Source organism: Mustelus asterias, chromosome 13 (assembly GCF_964213995.1).
Source record: "Mustelus asterias chromosome 13, sMusAst1.hap1.1, whole genome shotgun sequence".
Classification (NCBI taxonomy): Eukaryota; Metazoa; Chordata; class Chondrichthyes; order Carcharhiniformes; family Triakidae; genus Mustelus; species Mustelus asterias.
The window spans coordinates 11,121,296-11,148,399 of NC_135813.1; the positions used below are offsets into that span (position 1 = coordinate 11,121,296).

The window sequence follows — 27,104 nt, forward strand, 5'->3', positions numbered from 1 at the left end:
ATGATGGCATTATATCCATTGGGGGAAGCTGCCTTTTCCTCATGAGCCACATTAAACTGTGAACTGGAATGTGTTTGCAGAGGCAGTCCCACATCATGGAGTTCATTAAAAACATACTGAGGAAACCACACTGTCCGAACAGTATAATACATAGGCTAGAGCTCATCACAATGACAGAGTATAATTGGAATTGTACCTCCTGGTACTTATCAGAGAATTGAACAGAGATAGACATCTAGTTTAGAGTGCAGCGAACCATACACTTTGCAAACATTATGGAAAATAATGCCATCACACACAGATACATTATGGAGAATAATTCACTCTGTGTATATTACAGAGACACTATAGAGAATAATTCGCTCTGTGTATATTACAGAGACACGATAGAGAATAATACACTCTGTGTATATTACAGAGACACTATAGAGAATAATTCGCTCTGTGTATATTACAGAGACACTATAGAGAATAATTCGCTCTGTGTATATTACAGAGACATTATAGAGAATAATTCGCTCTGTGTATATTACAGGGAACAGTGTCAACAATATAGAACAGGGGTTTTTAGACAACAGTGTGACACTTGTACTCCATGTTGTTGTATCAGATGATGCAATGAAAGGAATGTGGGAGCTATTCAGCACTACAATTCCTTCAACAAACCTGCCATTTGGTGCATGTTGTGTCCATCAATCATCATAAAATATCCATAAATAGCGTGCTGTAAATGTGTTAATTAGACCAATCAACTGAGAATCTGGCTGAGTTTGATAGGGTCAGGAGGTCTGACTCTGAACAGTACTGTGCTGCTATATTGTGTGTGAATATCTGTGAATACAAATCAATCCCGCAATACAAGCTGATTCAGAAATTGCCATAAAGCTACTTGCATTGAGAATGAAAGTATATCATATCTAATAATATATAGTGTGTGTGAGTGACTGTGTGTGCGTGATTTTGTGTGTGTATGTGTTTGTGTGGGGGGATGTGTGCGTGGGGGAATGTGAGTTAGTGTGGGAATGTGTGTGTGTGCGTGTATGTGTGTGGGGGGGGGCGTGTGTGTGTGTATATATGTGTGTCTGTGTGTGTGGGTGTGTGTATGGGGTTTGTGTGCATGTGGGGAGGTGTGTGTGTGGGGAGGTGTGTGTGCATGTGTGTGTGTGAGAGAGAGTCTGGTGGGGGGTTGTGGGAGGAACCAATAATTAATGCCCCCCCACCGTCCAGCCCTGTCCAGTGTATCTGTGACACAAGGACAGGGTCAGGGTTAGTCCAGCCCCTGGGACAGCACTCAGCACTAATAGAATGGCTGGGTGAGTACAATCCCATCATTGCAAGGAACCACATTCCAGAACAGCTTCCGAGATTTAGACATGGATAATAGCTGGAAAAACATAAAAACATGCACAGTGGCGTATAAAACCTTGAGAATAATGGTATGAAGTCATCAGGATTCACTCACCTGTGGTCAGACAAGTCAGATTGATGTTCTGTTCTTGCTTAATGTGCACCTTTTCCACCTGCTTTTCATTCAGAATGCTGGGAGGACCTGTACATCACAGAGCACAGCAATGTTAGTGAGTCATGGTGGGAAAGCTCCGCACTGATCCTCCTCACTCGACAACATAGATACCAGCCATGCTCCCTTAGACACTCCAACCAAACTCCTCTCCCTAGCCCCTCGCCTCCGAAGCCCATCGGCATGCATCTGAATCTCTTCCAAAGAGCTAGTGCGGACTCAATGGGCCGAATGTCCTCCATCTGTGCTATGCTGTTCTGTGCAGTCATCCACTAGCCCATTCTGGATCCTGAAGAGGTTTGAAACATTCTCAACATCAAGTACATGAATCATCTCACTTTTGTTCAACTAATTAGATCTTTTGTTGGTGTACCAACACGGTCGCTATGGTAACCAAGCTCTCTGCGTCAAAGAGACAACATTATCTATGGGGAGGCGATGGACGAGTGATATTATCACAAGACCATTAGTCCCGAAACTCAGCTAATGTTCTGGGGACATGGGTTCGAATCCCGCCACGGCCAATGGTGGAATTTGAATTCAATAAAAAGATATCTGGAATTAAGAATCTACTGTTGGCCATGAAACCATTGTTGGAAAAACCCATCTGGTTCACTAATGTCCTTTATGGAAGGAAATCTGCTGTCCTTACCTGCTCTGACCTATATGTGACTCCAGAGCCACAGCAAGACTCTCAATTGCCTCCTGAACAAGGGCAACTGGGGATGGGCAATAAATGCTGGCCAACCAGTGACGCCCATGTCCCACAAATGAATTTTTAAAAATCATTCAAAGAACCTGCCCCAGCTGGGGAGGTCTGAAGTAGAACAGAAGCTTGTGTTTTAGGAACATCGTGTGAAAGGTGTGTTAATTATAGTGTTAAGAAACACAGGTGAAGGGTATTTTTACTTAAGCTTTGAGTATGTATAAATCGGGGACATATAACAGATTTGTTTGTGGTCGGATAGCCCTGGAGAGGGAGCACGCGGTATCCTCGGCACACTTCAGGTCTTCCGCACGCAATGGTTAGCATGTGGGATGAGGTATATCATCAACCCCAGGATTGGTTTAGTTAAGTTTCCTTTTGACATTTTGTTTTAGTTACAGTGCCCCAGCAGGCACATTAATTTGTTTAATTTATTGATTTTTGTTTAATTACAAAGAGAGTAACTGAGGGACTGCTGGGACACTGGGGGGGAGAGGAAAGCCACAAGAATGGACAAAGTCAATAGACGCTCTCAGTCAAGAAAATCTCTGGTTTTGACTCCTCCACCTGGTTTGAGTTTTACTAACACAGAGGACCAGGAGTTGGCCATTCAGCCCCTCAAGCCTGTTTTACCATTCAGGATGATCAGGGCTTATCCAGATCTTAGCTCCAGCCACCTGCCTGGGCTCCATATCCTTTCATCCCTTTGATTAGCTCTTATAATTGACACTTGTTGCAAGAGACAGAGAGAGAGACAGAGAGAGAGACAGAGAAAGAGACAGAGAGAGAGTCAGAGAGAGAGACAGAGGGAGAGAGAGACAGAGAGAGAGAGAGAGAGACAAAGAGAGAGAGAGAGAGAGACAGAGAGAGAGAGAGACAGAGAGAGAGACATAGAGAGAGAGAGACAGACAGAGAGAGAGAGAGAGACAAAGAGAGAGACAGGGAGAGGGAGAGAGAGAGACAGAGAGAGAGAGAGACAGAGAGAGAGAGAGACTGAGAGAGACATAGAGACAGAGAGAGAGACACAGAGAGAGAGAGACAGAGAGAGAGACAGAGAGAGAGAGATAGAGAGAGAGACAGAGAGAGAGATAGAGAGAGAGAGAGCACCCTGAGAGGTAAAATCAATTAACTCTTTTTGAGAGGGGCAGAGTTAAACTCAGATTAGGAGAATGAGCCTTTTCAGGGGAGAGAGATCAAAACCTTGGGGAGGAAGGAAGAGTTGGAGAAAATCTTTTGGAGAATGCCAGAGAGTTGGACCCTTTTTTTAGAACTACAAACTCTGTTAATATGATTTGATCCATTATTGTCACATGTATTGGGATACAGTGAAAAGTATTGTTTCTTGTACGCTATACAGACAAAGCATACTGTTCATAGAACACATAGGGGAGAAGGAAAGGAGAGGGTGAAGAATGTAGTGTTACAGTCATAGCTAGGATGTAGGGAAAGATCAGCTTAGTTTCAAGTAGGTCCATTCAAAAGTCTGAAGACAGCAGGGAAAGGAAAGGGGGGAGAATAGATATGGAGATGTGGAGAGACAAACCCTCTTGAGGAGGGAAAAGATCTTTAAAGTTTATTTATTAGTGTCACAAGTAATCTTATATTAACACTTCAATGAAGTGCCTGTTCGGGTACACTGAGGGAGAATTTCGCATGACCAACGCACCTAACCAGTGGGAGGAAACCAGAGCACCCGGAGGAAACCCACGCAGACACGGGGAGAATGTGCAAGCTCCACTCAAACAGTGACCCAAGCCGGGAATCGAACCTAGGTCCCTGGAGCTGTGAGGCAGCAGCAGCAGCCACTGAGCCACCGTGCCGGAGAGACCCATTTGGGTGAGGAAAAGGGTAGAATAAGAGAGGGTGTTGCTGAGAGAAAACCCCAGTGCCTCTTGTTACAAGGCTGACTAACACGGATACTAGTGGAATAAAGGAATTGGGCTCAACTGTGATACTCTTGGCTGAAGATCCAACTAAGACTTACTGTTTAAGCTCATACCATAAAGAGTAGCCACATTAGGAATGACTTGGGTCAATGGAGCATATTCCAGAACCTTCAGGAACAGAGGGAAGATTATCAGAGGAATGAAATAAAGACAGTTGGATATGATCCTATTCATGTTGTCTATTTATACAACCTGGACGGGTGCCGCACAATTCCGTGCACACAGACACGTTACTGGTGTCAGGATTCACAGACAACACTGAAGAGGCCTCGGGCCTATAGAGATGGAGTTTTGAATAAAATCCTCAAGAGCTCTGTCCTCCTTACTCAGAGTAAGAAGTCTCACAACACCAGGTTAAAGTCCAACAGGTTTATTTGGTAGCACGAGCCACTAGTTTTCAGAGCACTGCCCCTTCATCAGGTGAGTGGGAGTTCTGTTCTCAAACAGGGCATATATAGACACCTCCTTACTCAGGCCCTCGGCCCTATAAAGGCCTTCCTTACTCAGCACATCCAGGTGAAAATCCTTCGCCGCTTCCCCCACAGTGTTGGTCGCTACACAAGCATAATGGCCGGCGTCTTCCGGGAGGATTCGGGTCAGTTTGAGGGTGCGTCCACCTTGGGGGGTGAATCAGAGAATGGGAAACAATTAAAGCAGTGAATAAATCCCATAGAAAAGCACATTCTGTAGAAGGGTCATTTAGATCCAAAACATTAACTCTGTTTCATAGAATCTGTAGGACCCTAGAATCCCGATGGTGCAGAAGGAGGCCATTCGGCCCATCGGGTCTGCACCGACCCTCCGAGAAAGCATCTGACCCAGGCCCACCCCTCCCATCCTAACCCCGTAACCTCATGCATTTACCCCACTAATCCCCCTAGTCTGCACATCTTGGGACACTAAGGGCAATTTAGCATGGTCAATCCCCCTAACCCGCACATCTTTGGGACTGTGGGAGGAAACCGGAGCATCCGGAGGAAACCCTCGCAGACACAGGGAGAAAGTGCAGACTCCACACAGACAGTGACCCAAACCGGGAATCGAACCCAGCTCCCTGGCGCTGTGAGGCAGCAGTGCTAACCACTGCGCCACCTTGCTGCTGACATCAGTGACAGCTTTGTAATCAGTAAGCGTGTGGGTGCTGTGGGGTCTGCGTGCGTGCTGACATCGGGGGCTGAATGTTCTGGTGGGTGTCGCGCCCATACATGGGGCCTGACCCCAGTGATGTCAGAGTGCTCTGGGAGACAGCTAATGACCAACCCCAATGGGAGAGGAGGGAAGAAAAGTGACTGATAGAAACAGCACAGTGACCAGTGTGTAAACTGGTTCACCGCTCATCACAGGGCAACGCTAGACCCCTCTGCAGCTGAAATCAACATGTACCAAACCCTTTACTTGTCCAACTCTGGCCCCTTGTCACTGTGAAGAACATCAAAAGAATGATGTATTTCTCTCTCCAAGAATAGCAGTCGAAAATATGTGTCAAATGAAAGGTTGAGCAAAGGTGTGAGTGACAGATTAATAGCAAGGTCAGTACCACCAGGTGTGAGCGACAAGCTCTGCAACAAACTGATGCAGCACATCATTAACGGCAAGCGGCAACAGGTCTCCAACCCATCAATTTCCTTAAGTGGCAAGAACTCTGTCCCGGTGTGAGTGTCTGTTTGCATATGTATCCGTGTGCTTATGTTTACATATCCATCTCAGTGTGTGTGCACATGCAGAGTCACAGGGCAGGATTTTCCAGCCACGCTCACCCCGAAACCGGAAAATCCCACCCAAGGTCAACGGACCTTTCCACAGAGATCCCGACGGTGCAGAAGGAGGCCACTCGGCCCATCGGGTCTGCACCGACTCTCCAAAAGAGCATCTTACCCAGGCCCACCCCTCCCATCCTAACCCCGTAACCTCATGTATTTACCCCACAAATCCCCCTAGTCTGCACATCTTGGGACACTAATTTATCATGGTCAATCTACCTAACCCGCACATCTTTGGGACTGTGGGGGAAAACCCCAGATCGCCCCACAGAGTCATTATGGAACACAAGGAGGCCATTCAGCCCATTGAGTCACTGCCAACTCTCTGTACAGAAAAATGCAATCAATCCCATTTCCCCCACTCTATCCCCATACTTCTACAAGATTATTTCTCCCCAGTGCCCACCCAATCATTCATCATCTCCACTTCCACCAACCCCCGAGGCAGCCAGTTCCAGGCGATTAGAACTCGCTGTGTAAAAACATTCTTCCTCACATCCTCCCTGTATCACTGGGCCCAGAACTTTAAACCTGTGCCACCCACCGCCCTCTCCCCCCCCACACACCCCCTACCCCCACACACCCCCCTTCCCCCTACCTCCACCATCAGCTTCTGCTTGACCACCTCACCTGTCGTAACCTTCCACGCTGTTATTAAAGTTCCCCTCAGCCCCGCGTACCGTAAGCTTCAGCTTTACCAAGTGATCCTTGTAGCTAAAAGCCCTCATCCTTGGAACCATCCTGGTAAATCTCCTCTTGCACCCCTTGCTCTCGAGTACCTCCACCTTCACATGTGGTGACTGCAGAGAGTGTTCTGTGTGTTTACCATAATTAAAATTTACAATGCCAGCCAGGGTCTAAGACAGCTGGGGGGGGGGGGGGGTGGGGGGGTGCAACCTGCAACCCTGGGGACAGACATAAAGGAGTAGCGAAGGTTAACGGAAGGTGTGAGAGACAAAGGCGTTGCAAAGTGTTATCGCCGCAACGCCTGAACTGGACTGGTTGGAGGAATGTGTGAATGGTCAGACCTCTTCTGGCCGCAAGCTAACAATGACACAAGGCTAAGCTGCTTGTAGCTTCTGTAAGTTGAGCTGTTGGGAAATGTACAGGAGCAGTTTGGTCCCGGATTTCACCCTGATATTCATCTCGTCTCCACCCCGCAGGGGGCACTGGCTCCTGAATCCCAGCTCTCCAGTGGGGTGCGCGCTGCGGCCGTGGAACTACCTTATTTTCACTTGCTGGTTTCACAGTTCATCAACCTCTTCCCAACTCAAAACACGCACCCTGACGTTAGAATGTAACCGGTGACAACTTTGCATTGGATGTAATGTGACCAATGGGGACAAGATGGAAGAGTCAGCTGACCCAGTAAAACATGGAACCAATTACAGAGTGATGGAATAGTCAGCTGACCAACCGATTCACTACAAATAAGGAACTGTGGTGGACTTCAGTTGTGCCTTTGTCCTGCCTGGACCACCATTGTGTGTTTGTCATGCCTGGACACATCCCCTGCCGGCTCCTCCCCTTGTCACCTAGTATAAAGGTGGCTGTTCCCTCCCCCTTGTTCAGTTCGGGTCGGTTATCTGTTGGGATGTGCTCCTGGTTCTGTAATGAATAAAAGCCTACAGTTGTATTGGCACACAAGTAGTCTTTTGCCTAATTGATAGCGCATCAGGAACTATGTAGAATTGTGGAGAGCTTGGAGTGGCCCAGGGCGAGGCCCCAAGTTTGGAGTAATGATGTTTCTTTATTAAACTCTTTCTTTGATTTATAAGTTGGAATAAGTTTTGTTTAGCTGCATTTTGAAGAGTTCCCTCTGAAGAAACACCTGGGGGCCACATGTGGCCCATCTGGCTTCTGCGTGCGGCCCCACGAGACATTCTGTTGACCAGCAAGAGTGTATAATCGACAGAAAAATCAGAACGGCAAATTGCTACATGGCTTCACGATGGTTAAACCAGTGAATCAATATCCTTCCAAGTCACTGAAGAAGAGCTGAAACAGCAGCACCATTTCATTAAGCGTTGGCCATTGCTCACACGCAGGCTGGCCACATTGTGCTGAATGGGTGGCGCAGTGGTTAGCACTGCAGCCTCACAGCGTCAGGGACCCAGGTTCAATTCCAGCCTCGGGTCACTGTCTGTGTGGAGTTTGCACGTTCTCCCCGTGTCTGTGTGGGTTTCCTCCGGGTGCTCCGGTTTCCTCCCACGCTCCCAAGATGTGCGGGTTAGGTGCATTGGCCATGCCAAATTGCCCCTTAGTGGGCAAGATGTGTAGTTTAGGGGGGTTAGCAGGGTAAATACATGGGGTTACGAGGATAGGGGCTGGGTTGGATTGTTGTCGGTGCAGGCTCGATGGGCCGAATGGCCTCCTGCTGCACTGTAGGGATTCTATGATTTCCATTCGCGTCATTTTTTTTTCCTACTGGTCTGACTGAAGCATTTCACACGTAAAGCAAGGGTGAGTGCGTGCTGATTGCTCACAACACTGACTGTGACCGCCATGCGCTCCCTGTGTCCAAAGTGTCAATGTTTCTTTTGACCTAATCACTTGAAGTTGGTGACAGTTCTATTAATACATAAACAATAAAGTATTTTCTATAACTCGTAACAAAATATTCAACATGTATTGAATATATTTAATCTTATTCATGGGGTCACAGTGAGTGAACAAGGCCGATTTCAATCTCGCGGCCCACTTAGATGAAGGGGGGCCACTCACGCTGCCCACTCACTCGCCCAGGTTGCCCATCACTGTGTTAAGAACAGTTCTCCCCAGTCAGGGCTCATTCTGAACACAAAAGGCTGCATTTTCAAGCCCCATCCCCGCCACAAGGGGGACCATAAAAATCTGCCCACAATTTCAGGAAGTCACCTTGTTAAGAATTCTGCCGGAATTTTACCCCTCGCCCGCCCCAAGGCTGGTAAGATCCCACCTGAGGCCAAGGGTGAATGCCGTTTGGCGAGCCTCGTCCGGCCCGATAAAATTCCAGCATTCAAGTCTAAACCAGCGATTTACACGCATAGTGTTGCTGCTCGGAATACTGAAGATTCCAAATCCAACACCCTGAGCTATCGCCCTTTCTGGGGTTGAATTATTCAGTCAAACAGGAAGTCCAAATAGATTGGCCGTCATGGAGGGTGTGGTCCCTTTAAATTAAAAAAAAACACTCTCAGAAAAGAAGAGGAGGTGAAATCTCGCCTTACCTGACAGCACTTGCACCTGGCTGCTGGAGACGATGGGTGACCCGTTTCGGAACCAGGTGAAGACGGGTGGAGGGACTCCAGACGCTTCACATATCAGAGTGATGGAGTTGCTCAGAAGGGTGCTGATATTTTCTGGGCTCCCCGTCTCCCCAATGATAGCCGGAGGGACTGAGCACAAACACACACACAGAGGCACAAATTTCAGCTGTCAGTCACCGAGAGAGACACAGCAGACACCAAAAGCATTTTCACTGTGTACTGTTCACTGTACTCTGTACAGTTCTGGTCACCCTATTATAGAAAAGATATTATTAAACTAGAAAGTGTGCAGAAGAGATTTACTAGGATGCTACCGGGACTTGATGGATTGAGTTATAAGGAGAGGCTGGATAGACTGGGACTCTTTTCCCTGGAGCATAGGAGACTTGGGGTGATCTTATAGAGGTCTATAAAATAATGAGGGGCATAGATCAGCTAGATAGTCAATATCTTTTCCCAAAGGTAGGGGAGTCTAAAACTAGAGGGCATAGGTTTAAGGTGAGAGGGGAGAGATACAAAAGGGTCCAGAGGGGCAATTTTTTCACACAGAGGGTGGTGAGTGTCTGGAACAAGCTACCAGAGGTAGCAGTAGAGGCAGGTACAATTTTGTCTTTTAAAAAGCGTTTCGACAGTTACATGGGTAAGATGGGTACAGAGGGATATGGGCCAAATGTGGGCTATTGGGACTAGCTTTAGGGTTTTAAAAAAAAGGGTGGCATGGATAAGTTGGGCCGAAGGGCCTGTTTCCATGTTGTAAACCTCTCTGACACTAAGCCGCGCCCCTCCCCCCTTCTGATTTAACTAACCACATAAACCTCGCGTTAGCATCTAAATACCAAAATTATAAACACAAACAGAAAACGCTGGAAAATCTCAGCAGCTCTGACAGCATCGGCAGAGAGAGAATAGAACCAACAGGGGGAATTTTCCCATCCTGCTCGCCATGGGAATCGTAGCGGGTGGAGGGAGGGGTGGAGGGAGGGGTGGAGGGAGGGGTGGAGGGAGGGGTGGAGGGAGGGGTGAAGGGAGGGGTGGAGGGAGGGGTGGAGGGAGGGGTGAAGGGAGAGGTGGAGGGAGGGCTGGAGGGAGGGGTGGAGGGAGGGGTGGAGGGAGGGGTGAAGGGAGGGGTGGAGGGAGGGGTGGAGGGAGGGGTGGAGGGAGGGGTGAAGGGAGGGGTGAAGGGAGGGGTGGAGGGAGGGGTGGAGGGAGGGGTGGAGGGAGGGGTGGAGGGAGGGGTGGAGGGAGGGGTGGAGGGCAGGCAATGCAAAGGTCCATTGAACCCGAGTGTGATTTTGCGGTTTTGAGTCAAGTGCGGCTGGAAAATCCCACCCAACCTTTGGAGTCTGGATGACCCAAACCTGTGGAGAGAGAATAACGCCAACATTTGGAGTCTGGATCCAGACTCGAAACGTTGGCTCTACTCTCTCTCCACAGATGCTGTCCGACCTGCTGAGATTTTCCAACATTTTCTGTTTTTGTTTCAGATTCCAGCACCTGCGGTACTTTGCTTTTGACTCCAAATATAAACCTCAGCTTTATAAATTCCCTTTTGTTTAATAACTCTTGTATTCATGGCCCCCTTATCGTTCACACCTGTCAGATCAGGCAGACAAACACTTTGAAACGCTGAGATACACAACAGTCTCCATTATGACTTTATCGTGCAGTTATCCTGGGGATTGACGGTTTAAGTTTAAAGTTTATTTATTAGTATCACAAGTAGGCTTACATTAACACTGCAATGAAGTTACTGTGAAAATCCCCTAGTCGCCACATTCCGGCTCCTGTTTGGGCCAATGCACTCTAACCGGCACGTCTTTCAGACTGTGGGAGGAAACCGGAGCACCCGGAGGAAACCCACGCAGACACGGGGAGAACGTGCAGACTCTGCACAGACAGTGATCCAAGCCAGGAATCGAATCCACGTCCCTGGCGCTGTGAGGCAGCAGTGCTGACCACTGTGCCACCGTGCCGCCCAATGGACTCCGGGACAGATACTAGCTGCAAAATAATCAGGACATCTCCAGCAATCATGGACCGGGGGGGTGAGGTAGGGGATGATGCTCCTACATCAGTCAAATCCACCCCCCCCCGCACCTACTTTACAGCACCCTCTGACACAGCGAGCAGGGACTGCCAGTCAATGTGTTTCCAGCCCACAACAATAACCCTCAGCGGTGATGGCAGTGAAGGAAGCGGAAAGGTTGTGTGGCGTGGCCTTGCCCCCAGCGGCACTGGTTCACGGCGAGATGATGTGAGGCCAAGTGATGCTGCAGCCTCCTATTCGAAAAGACAACACCGGCGCAGGCCCTTCCACAGACTCCAAATCCCCATCTCCATGGTAACCTGGGACCCAGTGATTGGTGAGCATGAGATGTCCACGTTTCCAATTTTATAGCCAAAGAGCCACCCAAAAGATGAAGTGACTACATCGGGGTCCTTCAATGGAATAATGGGAGCTCTCCTCCAATCAGTTTTTTCGACGATCAGCCATGATCAAAATGAATGGCGGAGCAGGCTCGATGGGCCGAATGTCCTACTGCTGCTCCTAGTTTCTACGTTATAGCCGACAGATGGGAGTGGAATGGGTAGCGTGTTAAGATAATTACAAGGTCAATTACTGGAGGCTGACTGGAATTTTCCAGTTGGCCTACGGGACCCTCATGACTCCAGCAGCAGCCTGGAGGCAGCCTCCCAGCAGCCGAGCCCGAGGGCCAGAACTCCAGGCAGGCTTTTGAGGCCTTCCTTGTCGACAAAGGTCGCTGGTGTGGCCACGGACAGGCCGCCCCCAACACAGTGCTGACCAGGCAGCTGTGGCCACTTTTTATTTGAAAGTTTGTGAAGTTGCCGAGGGGACGGTGGCTATCCTTAATCAGATCACGTCCTTCGTCCAATTCGGGAACAATCCGTGCTGGATGACTGCTCTGGATACGGTGCAGGTTTGGGATCCCCATTTAATTGGGAACATCAGGGTCTCGACTCAAAACAGAAAATCCTGCCCATGGTGTTCATAGAATCCATCGAATCTCTGCAATGCAGAAGGAGGCCATTTGGCCCATCGAGTCTGCACTGATAAAATTCCCAGCCAGGCCCTATCTCCATAATCCTATGCATTTACCCTAGTTAGTCCCCCGACGCTTAGGGGCAATCTAGCATGGCCAATGCACCTAACCTGCACATCCTTTGGAGTGAGAGAGGAAACCGGAGCACCCGGAGGAAACCCACGCAGACACGGGGAGAATGTGCAGACTCCGCACAGACACTGACCCAAGCTGGGAATCGAACCCTGGCACCGTGAGATAGCAGTGCTAACCACTGTGCTGCTCGTGTTGTCAAGTGTTGTGACATTATTAATCCCAAATGTGAATCCCCTAATACAACATGTTGTCATTCATTTGTGGGATACGGGCATCGCTGGCTGGCCAGTGTTTATTGTCCATCCCTAGTTGCCCTTGAACTGAGTGGCTTGCCAGACCATTTCAGAGGGCAGTCGAGAGTCAACCACATTGCTGTGGCTCTGGAGTCACATGTCGGCCAGACTGGGTAAGGACGGCAGATTTCCTTCCCGAAAGGACATTATTGAACCAGATGGGTTTTTGTGACAATCGACAATGGTTTCATAGTCATCAGTGGGCGGCACGGTAGCACAGTGGTTAGCACTGCTGCTTCACAGCTCCAGGGACCTGGGTTCGATTCCCGGCTTGGGTCACTGTCTGTGTGGAGTTTGCACATTCTCCTCGTGTCTGCATGGATTTCCCCCGGGTGCTCCGGTTTCCTCCCACAGTCCAAAGATGTCCAGGTTAGGGTGATTGGCCATGCTAAAATTGCCCCTTAGTGTCCTGAGATGCGTAGGTTAGAGGGATTAGCGGGTGAATATGTAGGGATATGGGGGTAGGGCCTGGGTGGGATTGTGGTCGGTGCAGACTCGATGGGCCAAATGGCCTCTTTCTGCACTGTAGGGTTTCTATGATTCTAGTAGATTCTTAATTCTAGATTTTTTAAAATCAAATTCAAGTTCCACCATCCGCCATGGCGGGATTCGAACCCGGGTCCCCAGAACATTAACTGAATTTCTGCATTAATAGTCTAGCGATAATACCACTGGGCCATCGCCTCGCCGCATATACATTTGATACCAATCACCTGATCTGTCAATAGCACTTCAGAAGCTGCAGCAGGAACGAGAGAGGATGTTTATTCTAATCAGATGAACAAAGCCAAGCACATCTGGTTTTAAGGAAACAGCTGTTTTACACCTTCAACAAGTGTGCCTCCAGGTTAATGCTTTGCCTTACTGTAATTACTGGCTCCACCAGCACTGCTTCTATCGAAAAGCAGCATTCGACCACCAGACAAAGATGGCATAACTTACATCCCATAACCCTAATTACAATATTCATTCATAAATCACTGGACGCCACAGGACAGGGGATTGAACTAAACCGGCTCTAAAGATAATTGTCTTCCCCGGCACGCTCTTCCCCTCCCCCACTTGCCCCCCCCGAGCTCGGCGCTCACGGTCGAGCCCTTACAACTAGGTTTTGTGTCTCCTCACCCGGCTGGAAGTCTGTGTGCGTGGCTATAGGTTTGGGGAAAGAATTGGGCTGGCCCGTGATGCTATCCATAGCCGAATAGCTCATCGTCACTCGCTGATCAAACTTGCACATGAAGAACGGCTGCTCCCAGGGCAAAGGGCAGAAAGTTGTGCAGGGGGAAACTACCCCCACAATGTAAGCCCTCAGCGTTAAAAGGTAGGTCGCAGACCTCGAAGGTTTAATCAAATGCAGGGCTTTATTTTAAAAGTTTAAAATTTATTTATTAGTGTCACAAGTAAGCTTACATTAACACTGCAATGAAGTTACTGTGCAAATCCCCCAGTCGCCACACTCCGGCGCCTGTTCGGGTACACTGAGGGAGAATTTAGCATGGCCAATGCACCTCACCAGCATGTCTTTCAGACTGTGGGAGGAAACTGGAGCACCCAGAGAAAACCCACGCAGACACGGGGAGAATGTGCAGACTCCGCACAGACGGTGACCCAAGCCGAGAATCGAACCCGAGTCCCGGGTGCTGTGAGGCAGTAGTGTTAACCACTGTGCCGCCCTTACCAGAGGGATGTTAACACTACAGGCTGTTTAGATAGACTGCCCGTTTGCCCATGCAAACGTCCGATGATATCATCAGTGGTGTCATGTGATCGGACTCTTAAAGTGCCCCTGCTCCATTGCATAGCAGCTGGTGAGGGACTACTAGAAATTACACAACACTCAGCACTGTGGCTCGCAAACAAAATTAAACCCAGACCAAGTAAAAAGACCAGAAGATAAAAAAGATAACCTCTGTCCCCAAAGCAATAAAGGGTTGGGCAAAGTGATGGGACAGAACGCTCTGTGAATGCATAAATGGGCCATCATTCTCATGGAGCTTGTTCAGTTGTGCATTAGAAAGTCCTCATTTAGAACCCTGGCAGTCAAATTTGTGCCCTTCCAAAATGCCTAACATAAATACCATGGTTTGGAAATCATGGTCAGTGATGTTACCAGACAAGCACCAAATCTGTCAATTAAATGAGAGAGTCGGCGCAGGCTTGATGGGCCGATTGGCCTCTCCTGCACTGTAGGGGTTCTATGATTCGATGAAATTAAATTCTTCCTCAACCTTACTGAAGAGATCTACCCACTTAAAAAAATTCACTGCTTTTTTAAAAAATAAAAATGGCATGGAAGAAGAATTGACGATTAGTGTATTCGATTCTTGTTTAATTGCCAGGGTCTGCTTTAAAGAAATGGAGAGAAAGTCGGCCCAGGTTGCCCACTGGCCTGCTTGTTTAGTATCCAAACCCTGGCCCTCCTATCACAGCAACGGCAATTAGAACTGGCACTATCGATATCTGTGTCTAACCAAGACTCACCAACGTGGATACCATACATACTGGTGTGAAGACTCATCACTGTGGGTACCGTATATACTCGTGTGAAGACTCACCACTGTGCTACCATGAATTCAATAAAAATCTGGAATTAGAAGTCTAATGATGACCTTGAAACAATTGTCCTAAAAACCCATCTGGTTCGCTAAGGTCCTTTAGTGAAGGAAATTTGTCATCCTTACCCCCCTCTGGCCTACACATGACTCAAGAGCCACAGCAATGTCGTTGTTGCCGTCACGATTCCAGTTGATGTTATAACTGGATGGGAGGATCCCAGAATGGAACCCTGGCTCAAAAAACCCAATGGGCCGAATGGCCTCCTTCTGCACTGAAGGGATTCTATGAAGTAAGCTTTTACACGAGCATATAATGTTACCTTTAGTTTGTGTGGGAGAGAGCGAGGGAAGAATGTCCTGATTTAAATAGACTTGGAATCAGACAGTTTCACCACACAGTAACTTCAACCCACGAGAACTAAACTACCTCAAGGATGGACAATCAGATAAAATGGTTTCACATGACAATTGGATGGGGATTTCCCCTAGCATGGATACTGGACCTCAAACAGTAAGAATAATTTATTTCAATTCAAAATCTCCAGGTTATTGCTTACTTCATAGAATCCCTTCAGTGCAGAAGGAGGCCATTCGGCCCATCGGGTTTTTTGAGCCAGGGTTCCATTCTGGGATCCTCCCATCCAGTTATAACATCAACTGGAATCGTAACAGCAACAACGACATTGCTGTGGCTCTGGAGTCATGTGTAGGCCAAGGGGGGGGGGAAGGATGACAGATTTCCTTCACTAAAGGACCTTAGCAAACTAGATGGGTTTTTAGGGCAATTGTTTCAAGGTCATCATTAGACTTCTAATTCCAGATTTTTATTGAATTCATGGTTAGCACTGCTGCCTCACAGAGCCAGGGGCCTGGTTCAATTCCGGCCTCGGGGCACTGTCTGTGTGGAGTTTGCATGTTCTCCCCGTGTCTGCGTGGGTTTCCTCCAGTTTCTTCCCACACTCTAAAGATGTGCAGGTTAGGTCAACTGGTCATGCTAAATTGCCCCTTAGTGTCAGGAGGATTAGCAGGGTAAATACGTGAGGTTATGGGGATAGGGTGGGGTTGTTGTCAGTGCAGACTTGATGGACCGAATGGCCTCCTTCTGCACTAAGGGTTTCTGTGAAAGTCTATGAAATTATAACCTGTTCACTGCCTGCTGAGGCGGGGTTCAAACTCAGATCCCCAGAACATTGCCTTGCGTCTCTGGCTCAGTGGTACAGTGGCAAGACCACTACACCACTGCCTCTGCCACACACACAACTACACACATACCCAACACATTATCTTGCACGTGCATCGTGTCATACATTCACACACTCTTGGCACAGGCATGCACCAACACACACTCCAACTAGGTTGCTGGAATCTGAAACAAAAACAGAAAATGCTGGTAAATCTCAGCGGGTCTGGCAGCATCTGTGGAGAGAGAATAGAGCCAACGTTTCGAGTCTGGATGACCCTGGTCAGCTTTGAGGAAGGGTCATCCAGACTCAAAACGTTGGCTCTATTCTCTCTCCACAGATGCTGCCAGACCCGCTGAGATTTTCCAGCATTTTCTGTTTTTGTTTCAGATTCCAGCAAGGTCACTGAACTGTGATCTGGAATGCGGTCGCTGGCTAATTGTTTCCATTCATAGCTCAGTGACACTTTGAGCATGCCGACTTCTATCCCAGCTGTGATCAGGCAGCTAGGCAGTGTACAGATGTTGACTCTGGGATCTCCTAGGCTACAGGCATCAGTTCCAAGCCAAGAGATCGGCAAAGCACAGCTTTTAAATTCAAACAAAAATCAATCTTCGCATCGAAGCATAAATAACGGGGTGAGAAGAGTCTTAAATCTACTCAACATAAGACTGTAGGAATAAATAACCGATATTTTAAATTAAAAGTTGGCTGGAGAGTTTACGAACAAAAAATGAATTGTGGCTTATTTAATATCCTGATTTCACAAACCCTTCCCCTGGACTAGACAATTAAACATGGAGAGAGTGGATAGAGTCGTTTAAGTGTCAAAAAGTTGTCCAAAAATACAATGGAGGCTTCACACTCAAACGTTTAACTCAAAACAAATTTTATTTATCTTTTAAATAGCATACACAGAAGGGATTTTTTTTTTAAATTAAATAAATGCAGGTAACAATTCGAAAAAAAAATGGCAGGACTGAACTGGCTGACAAGGGTTAGATGAGGGATAACTCAGGGGTTGGATGCACGGGCACCCTCTGGAGATTATGCAGGTTTTTCAGGGTGGGACTAGCCTGGGGGTTTTAGTTTGACCGCACTTATTGGTTCCTTGCAATTCTCTCAATGTCACTAAAGGTTGGGGAATTTTGAAGCACAGATGGTGTTCTTGCAACCCGTGGTGCCACAACCTTTCGGACTGGTTTTAAACCTTTTGTTGGAAACAGACCTTGCCCACAAAACAGGGCCAGGCCTCCCAAAGCGTATTCGTCCCCACTGGGAGGTGTGCCGTAGTCACCAATTTGCAGCCCATGGGGGGGGGGGCATAGTGCACAGTGGTTAGCACTGCTGCCTCACAGCACCAGGGACCCAGGTTTGATTCCTGGCTGGGGTTACTGTCGGTGTGGAGTTTGCACATTCTCCTCGTGTCTGTGTGGGTTTCCTCCGGGTGCTCCGGTTTCCTCCCACAGTCTGAAAGACGTGCTGGACTTATCCAGCACGTCTTGCTAAATTCTCCCTCAGTGTACCCGAACACGGGGCGGCACGGTGGCACAGCGGTTAGCACTGCTGCCTCACAGCGCCAGGGACCCAGATTCAATTCCCGGCTTGGGGGTCACTGTCTGTGCGGAGTTTGCACGTTCTCCCCGTGTCTGCGTGGGTTTCCTCCGGTCTCCTCCCACAGTCCAAAAGACGTGCTGGTTAGCTGCATTGGGCATGCTAAATTCTCCCTCAGTGTACCCAAACAGGCACTGGAGTGTGACGACTAGGGGATTTTCACAGTGACTTCATTGCTGTGTTAATGTAAGCCTACTTATGACACTAATAAATAAAAATTAAAATGGAACTTTTGACTGTGAGGTCACTAACAGGTACAGTTTGAGTCAATTTATTTACACGCTAATCTAGCTTGAAAAAGATTTGTACATTTTTTAACTCAGTCATTTAAAATCGGGCTACTCGTACACTCGTAAAATCGGGATACACTGCCATTTTAAATGCTTTTTTTTTGTGATAAACTCATTTTCAGCCCCTTTAATCAAATTGACCAAGTTACTGCTCTTAAATATTTCACAGCGTGTTTTTTTTAAAGCGTTTGAAAATGCCGCCTGGTTCATGTCAAATTGAGTGATTAGCAAATTGGTTTGAATGGAAACATGGGGGTGGCGGGGAGAGGGGACACTTACTTTTTAGCACAAGCCCAATTTTGGGTGTAAATTGCACAGGAACGTCTGATGGTCCCAGATTAATCTCAGAGGGAGAAGACAGTGCGAGTGGTGGGAATAAGGAACGGGTGGGAGAGAAAGAGAGCCAGACAGGAAGCAAAGCACAATCTTAGCTCAAAACATCTTGACGTTGCTATGCAAATAGGGAACCAACATTTTAAAATATCTTACATGAAAGAATACTGGAAGCACGGCATGTCTGCAACAGCTGGATTGTATCAGCGTGAAATATACAGTACTCATTAATTACCAGGACCCCCTTTGAACCCCTCCAGTGCACTTTGTGGAAACTTGACTATCTTTGTAAGAATGTTTATTTGTGTATACAGAAAAGCCCGATTGTCAATTTGCAGAAGACGGATATAATTAACCCCTTGGGTACTACATTACACTTTTCAAATTACAAACACCTCGCGCATTTTCTGCTGCACATTGCAAAGTCAGATACTGTCTATCCATAAATGTAACTTGAGCACCAGGTTTTAAAAGCAATTGATTGCACGGTGTCCCTCACTCCTGGCTAAACCCAAATAGTGAATTGCAGCAAGCAATTCAAGTATGGTGGAGGTCATCAGAGCAGGGTCCAGCTTGTTTTTAACCAGAATTGACTTGACAGGAAACCATGGCTAATTTTTTAAAAATTTTATTTGTGGGACATGGGCATCGCTGGCTGGCCAGCATTTTTTGCCCATCCCTAGTTGCCCTTTGGAGGGCAGTTGCTATGGAGTGGTGGGCAAGGTGGTAGAATTCCGTCCTTAGTTCCAGATATCATTTACTGAATTCAAATTCTACCATCTGCCCGTGGCGGGATTCGAACCCAGGTCTCCAGAAAGTGAGCTGAGCTTCTGGATTAATAGTGTAGCGATAATACCACTAGGCCATTGCCTCCCCATTGCATTGGCCAAACTATGCCGTCCAGATCCCAATTGGTCACTAGCATGGTCTAGACACTGAGGACTAGTTGGTGGACTCGTACGAGCATCTCCCTATCTCAGTGGCTCTCAAAGTGCGATCGACAAGAGTCCGGAAGGGGTTCGGCGGGCGTCCACCGGGGGTCTGCCGGGGGGCTCTGCGAGGGTCTACGAGGGTCCGCGAGCTGCTGCAAACTGCCAGTCACTGATTTGTGAAACCATGGCTGAGGGTTCATGAGAGAACAGGATGGAACCCCCATCCCACAACGCACATGACGTCACACGACCAGATCGCCTCCGGTGTGTTGGGAACGAGTGTTCAGGGCTGTGAGCAACAGTAGTCTTGTTTTCCGAGCAGGATTGATGTGACTGCTACAACACACAACCGCACAACTTTCAACACCTATGGCGCCAAAACGAAAGAGGACCCCGGCTGAAGATGGAGCCCGACTGAAGCTCTCCATCTTGGAACCAGACAAAACCCCACTGGTGTCTCACCAAAAACAAAACCGTTCTTCCCCATTAACTCAGAGCCATTTTGTTTTGCGTTGGTGAGTGAAAGCGGGAGGGTAGGACCGGTCGCGGTCCTTTGCCCCACCTCAGTGGTCCACGGATGACACTGTTTGAGAACCACAGTGCTAGCTAAAAGTCAGGATAATCACAAAGCGAGGACAGAAATGGTTTTTGAATCTGTGAAACTCACAATCACATCTAGAGGTCATGGGCCAAGTGCTGAAAATGGGATTGGATTAGACAGGTGCTTGATGGCCAGCACAGATACGATGGGCCGAAGGGCCTCCTTTCTTAAGAATCATCATAGAATTGTAGAGTCTCGACAGTGCAGAAGGAGGCCATTCGGCCCATCGAGCCTGCACTGACAACAATGCCACCCAGGCCCTATCCCTGTAACCCCAAGTATTTACCCTGCTAATCCCCCTGACACTGAGGGGCAATTTAGCATGACCAATCCACCTAACCTGTACATCTTTGGAGTGTGGGAGGAAACCGGAGCACCCGGAGGAAACCCACGCAGACACGGGGAGAACGTGCAGACTCTGCACAGACAGCGACTCGTGACTGGAATTGAACCCGGGTCCCTTGCGCTGTGAGGCAGCAGTGTTAACCACTGTGCCACCGTGCCGCTGTACACTATAAAAATCTATAACTCTATGAGGTGACTCAGATGCCGAACCGACAGTTTCAAAGAATAAACTCTGGGCTGAGGGGAGCAATTAATTGAAACTGGTAAGGGTGGCACGGTGGTACAGTGGCACAGTGGTCAGCACTGCTGCCTCACAGCTCCAAGGACCCAGGTTTGATTCCTGGCTTGGGTCACTGTCTGTGTGGAGTCTGCACGTTCTCCCCGTGTCTGCGTGGGTTTCCTCCAGGTGCTCCCGTTTCCTCCCACAGTCCGAAAGATGTGCTGGTTAGGTGCATTGGCCGTGCTAAATTCTCCCTCAGTGTACCTGAACAGGTGCTGGAGTGTGGCGACTAGGGGATTTTCACAGTCGCTTCACTGCAGTGTTAATGTAAGCCTACTTGTGACACTAATAAGCCAACTTATAAATCGGATAATAAGGATCACCCAAATGAATAGCATTTATCCATTATATTGCCCTGGACTCTGTATTTTACGATAAGATCTACATGTTGCATTGCCCCTGGCCGTAGCTCCTTCTGCCCCTTTCCCCTGTTGGTCACACAACCAATTATCTAAAATGGTCATAAGAACATAAGAACAAGGAGCAGGAGTAGACCATCTGGCCCCTCGAGTCTGCTCCGCCATTCAATAAGATCATGGCTGATCTTTTTGTGGACTCAGCTCCACTTACCCACCCGTTCACCATAACCCTTAATTCCTTTACTGTTCAAAAATTTATCTATACTTGTCTAAAAAACATTCAATGATTCCCGGCTTGGGTCAAGCAGCCTCAACTGCTTCACTGGCCAGGGAATTCCACAGATTCACAACCCTTTGGGTGAAGACGTTCCTCGTCAACTTAGTCCTAAATCTGCTCCCCCTTATTTTGAGGCCATGCCCCCTAGTTCTAGTTTCACCCGCCAGTGGAAACAACTTCCCTGCTTCTATCTTATCTATTCCCTTCATAATCTGATATGTTTCTATAAGATGTCTGTTCAAAACCAATAGTAACTCGAACGCTTACCGCGAACACTTAAATCAAACTTCCTGTCCGATCGCCCGGCCTCGTTAACAGCTAGACAGGTGTAGCGGCCGGTGTGGTGCTCCTGTGCCCTTTGAACTTTCAGAGTCCGGCCCTCGTTCTCCACGTGGACACCTCGCCTGCTCGCCACGGGACGTCCGTCTTTCATCCATGTCAAGGCAGGCTGAGGAATTCCAGACACTTCACATTCCAGCATGACCCCAGCTCCCTTGGTGATGGAAATTTCCGTTGGCCGCCCTCCCCCGTTCTTGATCTTTGGCGTGACTGAAACAGAGGGAAAGCAGGGAAGAGGTGATCCAAATTTCCCACCTGCCGGTGAGAGAAACTCCCCTCAAAGAGATGCCAAACATCCGGTCTCCAGGCGGTTGTACCCCTGAGGTACACCACCCCCCCCTCCCCCCCAACCCCAGGGTGCGCTACGGGTCCTCTCGGAGGTCTCCACACAAGTTTGGATTTCCGACAGACAGTTCCCCTGCATCAAGAACCCTCCAGGATTCTGAGTTGGAGACTCCGGGTGGTTCCGACTCACTTACCAACAAAGCCACACAGGAAAGATTAGAGGGTTAAAACCAGCTCTAACCGAGGTAACTGTGTCACTGACCCCCTCAACTCCCCACGCGGTCCCTCAACTAACCCCTGACCATCATACAGCTTGCTGACCACCCAGTTCCCCCCAATCACTGACCACATGCCTAACAACACCATCACCCCTCATCCCATCTAAATGCCTGAACCCTCAGCTGCCCCTCCGACCTCCTCAGACTATATCCCTGACTGCCTGATCACATACCTGATCCCCGGACTGCATCCCCCACCTCCCCTGACCCGCCCTTACCCTCTCTCCCACCCACCTGCCCCCCCTCCCCTCTTGCCCATCCACCTGCCACCCTCCCCGCTTGCTCATCCCACCTGCCATCCTACGCCCTCACCCACTCACCTACTACCTGACCCCCCTCACTACTCATCTATCACCCTATCCTCTCCCAGCCAATGGCCATCCTATCCCCACACCCATGCACCTGCCCTCTATCCCCTCACCCACCACCCTGCCACCCAACCCTCTCACCCAACCGCCACCCTGCCCTTTACTCCATCACCCTGCCACCCTATCCTCTCTCCCACCCACCTACTACCCTACCCTCACCCCCCCCCACCCCCTGCCACTCCACGCGCGCCCCCCCCCCCCCCCCCCCTCCCCCACCATCTTATACACTCGTGAAATGATGCGGAGCTCCGGTGTAGGGTAATTAAACAGGAACAGAGTGACACTCTGATTACCACCACTCAGATTTGCTTTCATCCTTTTATCTGAACCACATTCAGGATATAAAACGTTTCAACTTCTCAACTGACTGGCACTCACCATAAACCTCCACACGGTAGTCCTTCTGGCTTGTCCCAGCTAGATTAGTCCCGATACACGTGTAGTTTCCAGCGTCTGATAACTGAGTGTTGGATACTTGTAACATTTGTCTCCCTGAGAGAATAGTAATCCGACCATCTTTCGGTGTGGAGAGGGACATCCCTGCGATGGATAGTGAGGAATAGAGAACAAACATTATGGAGAGGCCTGTAAAAGCAGGCTTCTGTAAAAACAACCCCAGACAAAAAGAAAACCATTTAGAGACATAGGAGCTAGGAGCAGGAGGAGGCCATTCGGCCCTTCGAGCCTGCTCTGCCACTCATCTTGACCATGGCTGATCATCAACTTCAATATCCTGATCTCCCCTTCCGCCCCCATATCCCTTGATCCCTTTAGCCCAAGAGCTATATCTAATTTCTTCTTGAAATCGGACAACATTTTGGCCTCAACTACTTTCTGTGGTAGTGAATTCCACACATTCACTGCCCTCTGGTGAAGAAATTTCTCCTCATCTCAGTCCTAAAAGGTTTACCCCTTATCCTCAAACTATGATTCCCTAGTTCTGGACTCCCCCTCTATTGGGAACATTCTTTCTCATTACAAGTTCACCGATCAAAAGATTTTCTTTATTTACCATCTGAATACCATTTGGAGCACATCTAATAGACCTCCTCATTATAATAATCTCTTCTCATAACTATAGTTTCATTAGACTCAATCCCTGGAAAGAATGGAATAATCAGGCAGGATTTTTCTGGAAGGGTCTAGCACATTCCTGATGTTCACAATTATTAATGTGGAGATTTGTCAGGGGTTAACTATGTCAAAAATTCTGAAACTCTAGAATTTACTGCTCAATTTACATCACTCCAATCTTCATAGAATCATAGAATCCCTACAGTACAGAAGGAGGCCATTCAGCCCATCGAGTCTGCACCGACCACAATCCCACCCAGGCCCTATCCCCGTAACCCCACATATTTATCCTGCTGATCCCCTGACACTAAGGAGCAATTTAACATGGCCAATCCACCACATCTTTGGACTGTGGGAGGAAACCGGAGCACCCGGAGGAAACCCGCACAGACACGGGGAGAACGTGCAAACTCCACACAGACAGTCACCCAAGGCCGGAATCGAACCCGGGTCCCTGGCGCTGTGAGGCAGCAGTGCTAACCACTGTGCCACCCTTAGCCTCCCCATTATTTTTAAGAACCTTCCGGATTTACACATTCATTGTTGATTAAACTCACCGTGGAAAGTTAAGTCTGGTGATTAAAAGCGTAAGTATCCCTCAAGTAACCTGCTAATCAATCTCTCCTGCCCAGAAAAGGGCAGGAGACGTAAATGGCTCAATCTCATTCCTGCATGTAGTAAATTCTTCTTAGAGATTCCCGCCCGAGGTCAACAGAGATTTCCGTTGTCGAACCCTCGCCCGTGCCGATTCCGTGGCAGGCAAGGTGGTAGAGTTCCGGCCTCAGTGTCCAATGATGTGTATGTTAGGGGAATTAACCATGGTAAATGCAAGGGGTTATGGGGATAGGGGAATGGCCTAGGTAGGCTGTCCTTTCGGAGAGTTTGTGCAGATTTGACGGGCTGAATGGCCTCCTTCTGTACTGTGGAGATTCTGTGGATTCTAATGAGTTATGACACCACTCAACAGCCATTTACAAATTTGGTAAGATTTCACCAGAATTTCACCCTTTCTTTCACAAGGAATCTTTACAGGTTGCTCGGGTGAATCCAGCTACAGATGAATACAGAACGGGTGGAGAATGTCTTCTGGTTAACAGAACAACCCGTCTTCTGTGTCCACCCCCTCTTTGTCACAATGGAGCATACAGCTGCCCCCTCAATCCAAGTTGGATTTGGCATTAGGATGGCATGTTTGAAAGTGTGGATTTGCCCTTTCCACCCAGATAATCCAATCAGAGACAAGGTGCTGGACTGCTTACCATCCTTTTGCCACTCGAGCGTGGGGGAGGGAATCCCACTGCATTCACAAAACAAACTCAGCGAATTCCCCTCGATTACCGTCACTGACGTTTGGTCCTCCAATCCATGAAACGCTGGAGGCACTGCAAAACATTTCAAAACATTTCTTCACAGCAAGTTAGTCGGAGCAAATAACATTCTTCTCCTCACCGGCTGATCACTTCAGATCATACACAAAACCTAACTCCCCCCCCATGCCCCGTCTTACTCATTCCATCACTAATTCCACAGCAGCTTGAGAATCTTAGCAGCAAGGAAATCTACAGCATGGAACAGAGGCCATTCAGCTCATTGTGTCTGTGCTGGTCGATAAGTAGCTATGATGTGGAGATGCCGGCGTTGGACTGCACGGGCATTCGGCCTCTGATATTCGGGTAAGTGTTCTCCAAGGCGGCCTTCACGACACACGACGGCGCAGAGTCGCTGAGCAGAAACTGATAGCCAAGTTCCGCACACATGAGGACGGCCTCAACCGGGATCTTGGGTTCATGTCACACTATCTGTAATCCCCACAGCTTACCTGGACCTGCAGAGTCTCACTGGCTGTCCTGTTTGGAGACAATACACATCTCTTTAACCTGTCTTAACGTTCTCTCCACTCACATTGTTTGTACCTTTAAGACTTGATTAGCTGTAAGTATTCGCATTCCAACCATTAATCTGTAAATTGAGTTTGTGTCTTTATATGCCCTGTTTGTGAACTGAATTCCCACTCACCTGAAGAAGGAGCTTAAGGCTCCGAAAGCTTGTGGCTTTTGCTACCAAATAAACCTGTTGGACTTTAACCTAGTGTTGTTAAACTTCTTACTACGATAAGTAGCTATCCAGCCTCAGCCGACTTTCCAGCTCTTGGTATGTAGGTTACGTCAGTGAATATTCAAGTCCTTCTTTTTAAGTTTAAGTTTATTTTAAGTTTATTTATTGGTGTCACAAGTAGGCTTACATTAACACTGCAATGAAGTTACCATGAAAATCCCCTAGTCGCCACACTCCGGCGCCTGTTCGGGTACACTGAGGGAGAATTTAACATGTCCAATGCACCCTAACCAGCACGTCTTTCGGACTATGGAGGGAAACCGGAGCACCCGGAGGAAACCCACGCAAACATGAGGAGAACGTGCAAACTCCGCACAGTGACCCAAACCAGGAATCGTACCCAGCCCCTGGCGCTGTGAGGCAGCAGTGCTAACCACTGTGCTACCATGCCAGAGAGCCCCATGCCACCATGTCGCCCTTTTTTTAAAGTTCTGAGGGTTCCTGCCTCTGCTCCCCTTTTCAGGCACTGAGTTCCCCAAAGATTTACCCATGAATCCCCTCCAGTGCTCCTATCTTTTACTCCAATTTGTTTTTGTTCTTTCATGGGATGTGGGTGGCGCTGGCAAGGCCAGTATTTGTTGTCCATCCCCAGTTGTCCTTGAACTGAGTGGCTGGCTAGGCCATTTCTGATGGGCAGTTAAGAAGCCAGACCAGGTAAGGATGGCAGAGTTCCTTCTCTAAAGGACATTAGTGAACCAGATGGGCTTTTATGACAATTGACAATGGTTTCATGAATAATTTCAAAAGGAAATCAGATGTATTCTTGGGGGAAATAAACTTGTAAAGCTAATAGGGATGCAGCTTTTTTTACTCATTCGTCCGACATGGGCTTCATTGGTTGGCCAGCATTTATTGCCCATCCTTAGTTGCCAGATGGCAGTTGAGAGTCAACCACATTGCTGTGGCTCTGGAGTCACATGTAGGCCAGACCAGATAAGATGGCAGATTTCCTTCTCTAAAGGACATCAGTGAACCAGATGGGTTTTTCCGACAATGGTTTCACGGTCATCAGTAGATTCTTAATTCCAGATAGTTTTTATTAAATTCAAATTCCACCATCTGCCGTGGCGGGATTCGAACCTGGGTCCCCAGAACATCAGCTGAGTTTCTAGATTAATAGTCTATTAATAGTCCATTCCTGGGGGAATGGGAGTGAATGGATTTCTCGGCAGGGATCTGGCATGGGATTCGAGGGGCTAAATGATCTCCTTCTGTGCCCTAATGACTCTGTGGTGAAGCAAAATGCTTAAACGTTCAAATGTGTGGTCC

The 27,104-nt window shown here is 48.2% G+C and overlaps 1 protein-coding gene across 1 annotated transcript in view; it reads right to left on the reverse strand.

The window, feature by feature from the left end:
* The window catches only part of LOC144503050 (hemicentin-1-like), a 390,871-nt gene that overhangs the window by 143,225 nt on the left and 220,542 nt on the right, over positions 1–27,104 (reverse strand). Inside the window, exons 41-46 of the mRNA XM_078227553.1 lie at positions 24,980–25,102; positions 23,025–23,186; positions 21,644–21,925; positions 9,141–9,308; positions 4,675–4,788; positions 1,463–1,549 (exon numbers count right to left, since the gene is read on the reverse strand). Of these exons, the coding sequence (XP_078083679.1) occupies positions 1,463–1,549; positions 4,675–4,788; positions 9,141–9,308; positions 21,644–21,925; positions 23,025–23,186; positions 24,980–25,102 (936 nt within the window). The remainder of the gene's footprint in view (positions 1–1,462; positions 1,550–4,674; positions 4,789–9,140; positions 9,309–21,643; positions 21,926–23,024; positions 23,187–24,979; positions 25,103–27,104) is intronic.